General features: G+C 64.7%; 1 protein-coding gene across 4 annotated transcripts; it reads right to left on the reverse strand.

Annotated features, from left to right (window-relative positions):
- Window positions 1-401: 401 nt before the first annotated feature.
- Window positions 402-8,286, reverse strand: CD40 (CD40 molecule). 4 transcript variants are annotated; one of them, XM_065645604.1, is made up of 9 exons: window positions 8,136-8,286; window positions 6,674-6,755; window positions 5,902-6,027; window positions 5,649-5,792; window positions 5,322-5,421; window positions 4,335-4,396; window positions 3,968-4,066; window positions 3,539-3,564; window positions 402-845 (listed from the first exon to the last, which is right to left on the reverse strand). In XM_065645604.1, the coding sequence occupies exons 1-9, from the start codon at window positions 8,181-8,183 to the stop codon at window positions 657-659; spliced, it is 876 nt and encodes a 291-aa protein (XP_065501676.1). In that variant the 5' UTR covers window positions 8,184-8,286; the 3' UTR covers window positions 402-656. The 4 variants fall into 4 exon arrangements, with proteins under 4 accessions (XP_065501676.1, XP_065501677.1, XP_065501678.1 ...); XM_065645605.1 differs by lacking the exon at window positions 8,136-8,286 and adding an exon at window positions 6,839-6,901; XM_065645606.1 differs by lacking the exon at window positions 402-845 and adding an exon at window positions 2,657-3,005.
- Between the last annotated feature and the right edge of the window lie 904 nt (window positions 8,287-9,190).

Genomic DNA, 9,190 nt, shown 5'->3' on the forward strand with positions numbered 1-9,190 from the left:
TCTGTATCAGCCACTTGCTGGGCACCTGCTTTAGCATCATCTGCCACTTCCCTCATCCCTTTGAGCTGCTGTTGCAGTCCATGGTGTGGATTTGCATGCACAGTGGATTTGCAGGCACAGAGCTGCCCACCCTGCCAGGTCATGAGGAGGAGGCTAAGGTGGGTCTGGGGCAGCATGGAGGTACCTGGCGCTCTCATGCCTGCAATACACATCAGCGCTGTCAGGCCTACCCCGGTGCACGTTGTAGGCAGAGGTAATTTGCAGATGACAAATATCCCTGACAGTAAATATTTTTCCCACCCTCATCTTTCTACAAGCAGGTAAGGTGGCAGCACTGTGGCAATATGGTTGCTGGAGGGAGACAAACTCTTTGGCAGTCTTAAAAGTCTATTGTGTCCCTGCAATTATTTATAAACAGAAGAAAGCCAATAAGCACAGAATGGAGCTGCACAGCTGCATTTGTTATGATGACAATGTTATCTCTCCCTCACACCCACGCATGCACATCCCCAGTGCATGGAAACTCGCTGCTGGTGACAATTAAATCCCCATCCCATACAAGGCAGGACAGGCTGGAGGTTTTGCCCTCTCCTTGCTGACTTGCTGCTGGTCTGTTTTCCCCACAGTGACCCAACGCACAACTTCTCCAGCAGCTTTCACCCCCAGCTGAGCGCAGCACCTGCAGCGTGCAGGGTCCCAGGATGTCCTCGCAGCAGTGTGGTCGCAGGGCTGCAGTGTTTCTGTTCCTGGTGGCAGCAAGACGTGGAGCCTGGGTGGCCTTGGTCCTGGTAAACCAGCCCCCCAGGGTGCTGGGTGCCTTGTGGTGAGCGGGGTCCTGGTGTCTCCTGTGGGGAGCGTGGGACAGGCCGGGTGTCACCAGGGCGGGCAGCATGACCTTGAGAGCGGGAGTGTGTTGCAGCTCTGCCAAGCGCTCAGCCCTGTCTCTGCAGGAACCCCCACCTGGGAAAGCCCCGGGACAAGCTCCCCAGCTGTCAGCAGCATCCAAGACACCGACTGGGAGCCCTGAACTGGACTGGAGAGTGGGATGATTTTTCATTGCTTCCTCGTAACAAGAGGACAGGAGTAAGTGACTAGTACAGTTCGTTCACTTGGTGAAGATTTATACAATCACTTCATCCGGTAATTGGTATTCTGGGGAGAGAGGGAGCTGCAGCTCCAGCATCCGCCTCTATTTGTTTTCTCTCTGTCTTTCTCTCTTTCTCTCCCCTTTTCAGAATGAGTAATTCTGTCCCTCACAATCCCATTTAAACAGAGCATTTGCGGAGTGAATAATTAGCTACATTCAATTAGGTCTCACGCACTCTCCCTTCTCACTTTTGGGGACAGACATGCTAATGAGATGGCACGTCTGAGACGCAAGAGCGGGTGTTACACACACTGTGCAGGCAGGGAGGTCAGTGCCGGGGGGCAGTGAGCCCGAGGGGCTGCCCAGGCAGGGGATGGTGCTTTGGGGGCCGTTTGGGGCCAAAGGCTCTGTGTTTGTGGCCTGCGGGATGTTGTCCCTCTCTGCCAGCAGGACCACAGGAATCGAGGTCACGTCTGTCCCCGGGGCAGGGGGTTCACTGGGCTGGTGCTGTGGGGATGCCGCCCAGCCCCGGGACCACCCCCAGCACCGCCAGGAGCACCGAGCTCTGAGGGGGAGAGCTGCTGACAGGCTTTTATCTCCCTTATTAAACCTAACATTAGATTTTAAGAGGAGCCTTAAACAATGTGCTGCTGCCTTTACAGTGAAAAATCATTTTGTGTTCCAGCTGCTCCTGGATCTGGGATTTATGGCCTTTCTTAGGCCACTCTGTGTGCCTGGGTGGTGGTGGGTCATCAGCTGCAGCTGCTCCCCGGTACCTGGAGCCCGCGGCAGTGAGACAGGGCCCACAGCAGCTCTGCTGCTGCTGCCCAGCACAGTGACACGGGCCCCACGCGGTGCAGGTGACGATGGCCCCGCAAGGCGAGGTGACTGAGCCTGCCCGCTGCAGGCAGCCCTGCCCGTATGCCCGGTCCCCTGCGGCAGGGGGCAGGGGGGCTGTTGGATCAGAGCTCCTGTGCGCTCTGCAGGCAGGGCTCGGCGGTGGGGCTGTCACATTGCCTGGCACTCTCGGGGAACGCCGGCTGCGGATGCAGGGGGAGCACGCCCGGGCTCAGGGTGTGCTGGAGACTGGGGGACGGTGTAGGGGGGCTCTGGGGTCGCGGCGTCTTCCCTTCCCTCCTCCCGTGGGAGCACCTGTCCCAGGGCATCCCCCGGGCGCAGCAGAGCTGGGACCATCAGTCAGGAGCGCTGGGGGGCGGCAGCCGGGCGGGGAGGGCGGGGGCGCTGCAGGGCCGCGCTGCTCACGCACACGGGATAACGAGTTTAATCGCAGCTTCTGCCGGGGGGCGATGCGGAACGACCGAGTCCCGCCGCTCCCCGCGGGGCGCGGCGCACGGGCCGTGGGTGTGGCCGCTCCCGCCGTGGGTGTGGCCGCGGGCGTGGCCGCTCCCCCCGCGTGGCCTGCGCGGCACGTGGCCAGCAGCGCGTGCCGCCGCCAGCGCACGTGCCGGGGGGGCTGCCCCCGCGCCCCGCGGCGGGGGGAGCCCGGACCCGCGCGTGGGCCGTGCCGCGCTCCGCCGCTCCCGCAGCGCCATCTGCCGGCCGCCGCGGCGCAAGGGGGCGGTCCCGGCCCGGGGGCTGCGGGCGCGGCGGGACCGAAGCCCGGCCCACACGGACCCTCGCACGGGTAGCCCAGCTGGGCGCTGCCGTAGCCTCGCTGGGCGGGTGGCGGAGTTTCTCTGCCGCTGGGGTCCCGCACCAGCAGCCCCCGTGCTCCGGGCAGCCCGGGGTCTGCCGGGGGTCTCAGGGCGAGCAGCCGCGCTGTACCGTGCCGCAACACCCGGGCGGGCGGCCAGAACAGGCGCTGCTGCGGTGTCCCCATGGGGGTGGGCGTGCCATGGTCCACTGCAGTGTCACATCATCACTGGCAGCCAGGACAGATGCCAGATTTCTCTCCCTGCTGGAGAGGGGACAGAGGAGACAGTGCTGGCCTGGTCTGTGCTCCTGCCGGAGGCAGCGCCCTGCACCCTCACGGCCTCTCCTGCTCCGACATGCGGCTCTCCTTGCCGTCCTCCTGGGCCACGGGCTGGCCCCTGAGCAGGGTTTCCTGCACAGGGAAGGGTTCCTCCTCCATCTCTATGGGCTGCTGCTGGTCCTCCAGCTCTCTGGGCTTCCTGGTCCCTATCTGCACAGGGGCAGGGGTCAGCGGCAGGCAGCTGCATCCCCCACCTCTGCGGCCACGTCTTTCCCAGGCTCCTGCCACGCTCCTGTGCAGAGCAGGGCCTCACTCTGTGCAGGTCCCTCATGTCTCAGCATTGGCCAACAGCATCCCAGGGTTGCCCCAGCCCTGTTCTGTCCCAGGCAGGCAGCCCCAGGACAGCCACCACCCCTCCTGCTACCCTGCAGAGACCCAGCCCCTGCCCTGCTGCTGGCACATGCGTGGCTGTGCCCAGGAGGGACCCCAACCCAGAGGAGGGCTCTGGGCAGACTCACCTGCTTCTGCCTCTGTCGTCTGGGATCTGGATGGAAAGACGGACAGAGAAGGCAACAGTCAGGGGGGAGCATCCCTGCCCTGCTGTGAGCTCTCAAGGGTCAGAGCTGGTGCTGCTGCACCGCAGGGCCTGCAGCTCGTGTTGCGTCTGCTGCCACTGCCAGGCTGGAGCAGTGGTCACTTGGCACGGGAGCCGGGCTGGACCCACATGGCACTGGCGCTTTCCTCCAAGAGCTGGCCCGGCTTGGGCTGCAGCAACACAAACGTGCCTCTCCCGAGGACAGAGTCCGCTGACTCGGCAGGGTGGGGGGCTCAGGGAGCCGTGCCCTGGCCATATCCCCAGAGCCGCCGCCACCCTCCCTGCTTGGCCCCTCCTCAGCCCTGCATGGCCCCCTGGCCAGGGCATCACTTCCCGTGTCCCAGCCCCTCACCTGTGTGCACCAGACAGTAGATGCAGATGCCCAGGAGGCACGTGACGACTGCGGCCGTGATGGGGATCAACACAGACAGCGAGGAGCGCCTGCTGGACTCTGCAAGGGAGATGGGGTCAGTGAGCACCCCCATGACGCTCCACCGAGACCCCGAGTGCCCCAAGCTGCCTCAGCCCCAGGCCCAGTCCCACGGGGATCCCTCACGGGGACAGAGAGAGGCAGGAAGAGATCATTCCAGAAGTGTGGTCAGAACTTTCTCTCCCAAAAACACCCACGGGCCAGGCCAGCTCCTCCAAGTGCTGCAGGAGCTGGAGCACCAGGAGATCTCTGCTCAGCACCAGCCCAGCCCCAGGCAGCAGGCACTTACCACAGATCACATCCGAAGTGTTTGTCCCTTGCACCTTCACCACCAGCCCCTTTTCCTCACAGCTGCAGGGAAGAATGAGACCAGGTAACCACAGCAGCAGGCTGAGCACACGGAAAAGCCACAAAGCAGGAATGGCCGGGGCTGGGCAGGCTGCAGGGCTGCGTCTTGTGCTGAGTCTGCTGGGTGCTGCCGGGGGCCACAGACCCAAGGTACATGGCAGTGTCCCACCCAGGGCCCTGGTCTGGAGTTGCTGAAACTGCTGAAGATGGGGACAAGGCATAAGAGGAAGCAGATATTTGAGACCTGCCCGGTCAAGGAGGCCCTAGGGCTCAGGCACTGCAGCTATTGCAGAACAGCTTGGAGATGACTCGATGACAGGCTACAAGTGGCTCCATGGGGAGGTAATTTCTGGGCACAGATAAAAGCAAAGTGAAATCCAATGGCTGGCAGCTGAAGCGAGACTAATTCAGCCTGGAAATAAGGCTCACGTTTCTTCCAGGGAGTGCGATTAACCCTCGAGCAGCTTTCTAAAGACGGGGATGACCTGCCAGCCCATGGCATTCTCCAGGCCAGACTCCCCACAGAGAGGGCTGGTGCCTCTGCTGATGACTGCGGCCAAGGAGCGTGCGGGGAGGGAGAGCCTGGACAGGGCACAGGGTCCCTGTAACCCCTCATCCTTTGCTCCCTACTGCAGACAACAGCATGGACATCCCCAGAGGGGCATGCTCTCCACACACATGCTGAGGGACGGTCACAAGCGCCTGGATGTCTGCCTTGAGCTCAGCCACGTCGCCCTGGACCTCACTGTGCTCACAGCTTTGCTGCTCTTGCTTGTGCCCTATGCCAGCCCAATGCTGTATCCCTCAGAGGCCATCTTGGTTGCCCAGTTCCCAAGGCCACTAAGGAGGCTGGCAGCAGAGGACATGGTCCCGGGGATGGGGTGCAGCTGGGGACGCGCAGAGGATGTGGTCAGCCCTCAGATAATACCTTGTCCAGGGATGGCATGGCTCGGTTTTAGAAGAGACATTGGAGAAGGTGCCTTCTGCACAGGGCTCGCAGGGGGATGACATCCGGGCCACAGCCTTGGCTGGAGAGGAGCAGAGGTTGCAGGAGGGTCAGTACGGGCTGCGGGAGGTGCGGGGCTGTGGGATCAGGCAAGCAGCACTCCCGGTGGCAATGCTGCCAGGCACAGCGCAGGCAGAGCCTTCCCAAAGCCCTGCCACGGGTACCTTGCTGCGGGAGTTCCCCTTTCCCTGGAGGTCAGTGCTGCCAGGGCAGCGGTCTCACGGAGAGGGAGGAGCTGGTCAGACTCACCTGCCACAAAGCCGAAGCCGCGCTGGCACGGCTGGTTCTCCACACAGGTCTGGCAGCTGGTGTCAGAGCAGTGCATGCCGGCCCGGCACTGGCACACCGTGTTGTGTGTTGCGTTTCCTTGCGTCTTCACAATGAGGCCAGTGTCTGGGCAGAGTGAGAGTGGGCAAGGTGAGGCACCTGGCAGGTGAGCCTGAGGGACACCAGCCCCTGCAGCCCCCACAGCCCGGGGCTGGTGGGCACAGGGAGCACTTACTGTCATCACAGATATCATGTGGGGCACAGTGCTTCTCCCTGGTCCAGCCCTGCTGATAGTGTCCACTCTCACAGCGGGTGCAGACCGAGTCTTCTGTGCTGTTGCATTCAGAGACCAGCTTTTCCCCTGCAACACAGGCTGATGAGGAGGGGATGAGGGGATTCTCCCCCTCTCCAAGCAGCAGCTCTGCCAGCAGGACAGGGGAGCACTGGTGGCTGTGGTTGCCATGGTCACTGCAGCACGCTGCTCAGTAGCCCCATGCTGCTCCACCAGCCAGGGCTGCAGGTGCCAGCTTGTCCTGTGGCTGCACACACTGCACAGGGCCAGCTGGGGAGGACTGCTGAGTGATGGGGCATGAGAGCAGAGGGGCTGTTCACTGCCTCCAGCACTACAAGGACTGGGAAATGATCAGACAGTGACAGCAGGAGCTGGCAATCACCATCGCGATCTGGTAAACACCATCATGATCTGGTAGTGCCAGTGGCAGCACTCTCCCTGCAAGCTGCCCATGCCATGGGGTCCTGTGGCTGCAGGGGCACAGGCAGTCCCAAGAGAGCTGTGGCAGGTTCAGTGAGGTCCAGGGGATCACCAAGGGCACCCAAGGTCCCCAGTGGCTCTAGCACTGAGGTGACACAGGGAGGTGAAGCCATTGGCACTGCTGGCAACAGGGTGGTGAGGGCCCGGTGACCCCGAGCTGCTCCGCGGTGTCTGGGCAGGGGGCCCTGGCACAGCCGGGTGCTGGGGCCCCAGGACGGGGTAGGGGTCTCCGTACCTGGCTGACACCGGTTGCAGCACCTGCCCTTGTGTTCATACTGCTTGTCAAAGCACCTCATGGCATCACCAGGCTCCCAGCACTGGAAGAAACAAGACCTGTGAATTCATGCCACTCCCCAGCACTCAGGCACTGCCTCACCTCTGCGAGCACATGCGTGCTAACCTGTGTGCTAACCCATGACCCGAGGTGAGGGCTCCTCACAACGCTCTTCCCATGCCTGCGCTAACCACAGACCGCAGCAGAGCCGCCTGCACTGCCTGATGCCACCAGCACTCTCTTTGAAGTGGGGTGGCAGTGATTCCGGTAGGGTGGCCTCACATTTCCCCAGGTTTCCTAATAGATGCTGATCTCGCATCGCACTGTGCCCCTGCCCACGGTGCTGCAGTCCTGGGCAGGGGGAGCGGTGTTAACTGCCAACCCCTTCCCAAGGCTGATGCACTGCCCCTTAGAGGCAGGAAAGCCCCAGGCAAGTATATCGTCCACGCAAAGTCAGCCAGGGCCCTTTCTTGCTGCTCCTTGCAGGGGGCTGTGCTTGGGGAAGGGAATCAGATCTCAGGCCAGTCTGGAGCAGGAGGGCACCCACAGCACCGTACCCTTGCACAGAGCGAGCCCTGCACTGCCCATCCACAGCAGCCTGGCAGGTCCCGACCGTCGCAGAGTGCAGGACGGGGGCTCGGCAGAGCCCTGCAGCCAGTGGGGCTGCGGGAGGGCTGGGCGCGGGGCACTGCCCACCCCCGAACGGCCCCTTGGGCAGCCCTGGCTCCACGGGCAGTGATGGGGCTGTGGGACACCGGGAGGTCCGACCTGGGGACGCCCGACTCTGCAGAAGGGAACTGTCCCCGCTGTCACACGCATCCGACCCTGGGCAGAAAGGGAAGTGAAACGGAGGCAGGCAGGGCTGTCCCTGCATCCCCCCGGCCTCTCAAACTGCGCCCCGGGCTTGGGGGACCCCGTCCGAGAGCCTGGCCTGTGCCCAGGGCTGCGGAGCCCCGGGGCTCGGCGCTGCCCGTCCCTGCCCGCGGGGGCTCGACCCCCGTCCCAGCCTGGACAGGCCCGGGCTGCAGCCCCCGCCGGGCGCCGCTGTCGCGGGTGAAAAGCGAAAGTACGGTCGTGCTGAGGGGCTGGCGGGCACAGACCTGCCCGCCCTGCCCGCGCTGCCTGTCCTGCCCGCGCTGCCCTCCCCTCCGCCCCGGCGGGGGGTCCCGGGCGAGGCAGGACCCGGCTGCTCGGCACGGCTCCGCACGGCCCTGCCCGTGGGCCTCCTGCGGGGGCGGGCCGCGCCGAGGGGACGGGCCAGCGCCGCCGGACCGTGCCCCTTCCCGGAAAGCCCGACGGCTGCGGGCCGAGGCGCAGCCCCGAGGGAGGGAGAGCGGGAAAGAAAATCAGAGAGGGGAAAAGAGAAGGAGAGAGGGGGAAAGGGAAGGAGAGCTGCGCCCTGCCCGCCCCCAGCCCCACTCACGCCCAGCAGCACCGCGCCGAGGAGCCCCAGCAGCCCGAGCTGCTTCATGACGCTGCGCCCCGAGCTGCGGCCGCCCGCTCTATAACGCAGCGGCCCGTTCCCGCCCAGGAAGGGGCGTTGGGCCGCCCCGGGGCTTCCCCGCGCTGCTCCAGCCCCGAGGAGCCCCGCAGCGCCCGGCCGGGGCAGCGCCCGCCAGCCCGCCCGTACTCCGGGCCCAGCGGGAAGGGCGCCCACCCAGGCTCGCTGCCGCCGTCCCGGCGCAGGAGCAGCCGTCCCTGCGGGACACCTGGGCCGGGCCCCGCCTGCCGCCCGGGCTGGGAGTCCCTCCGCGGTGGCTCTGTGCGAACATCTTGCTGCCACCCGAGGTGGGAAGCTGGCTCCTGCCTGCTCCCTGCCAGCCTTGCCGAGCCGCTGCCTGCGCTTCCTGGGGTGAATGGGGAGCGGGCAGGGGCAAGAGTCACCTGCGGGCCACGGCGAGGAAAGCATTTGCCCTGGCCCCACTGCCCCATTCCTGAGGCACAAGTTCGAGATTTCATTTCATTTTCCCAGCTCAGAGACATGGCCCTGGAGAGCCCCTGGCCTCTGCGCAGAGTCCCTACAAATACGTCAGTCCAGAAATAGGAAGGGGGAAAAGCGCTGGAGGCCTGGACAGGCCACCTGCCTCTGGCTCAGTTCCCTCTGAGGAGTCCCCAAGCGGTCCCTGGGGAAGTTCCAGGCTCCCCTGCCTTCGCTGGAGACTTTCCCCGGGCTCCCCGTCTCACCGCAGCGTGCGGCCGGGCAGGGAGCTGTCACCTCAGCATCCCCGGTCACACATGGTGCTGCCACCTCGTCCCCCCATGTCCGCGCTGCAGGAACAGCCACTACGGTCACTGCTCGGGGGCTGTCCGAGGCCTCTGCCGGGCCAACTGCTGCTCCGGCACAGGGCAGGCAGCGCAGGCAGCGCAGGCAGGGCAGGCACGGCAGGCAGGGCAGGCAGCGCAGGCAGGGCAGGCAGGGCAGGCACGGCACGGTGCTTCCCCGAGAGCCACGGCGGGCGGGCAGCCGCGGGACCGCGT

This window comes from Caloenas nicobarica, chromosome 15, assembly GCF_036013445.1.
Source record: "Caloenas nicobarica isolate bCalNic1 chromosome 15, bCalNic1.hap1, whole genome shotgun sequence".
Lineage (NCBI taxonomy): Eukaryota > Metazoa > Chordata > Aves > Columbiformes > Columbidae > Caloenas > Caloenas nicobarica.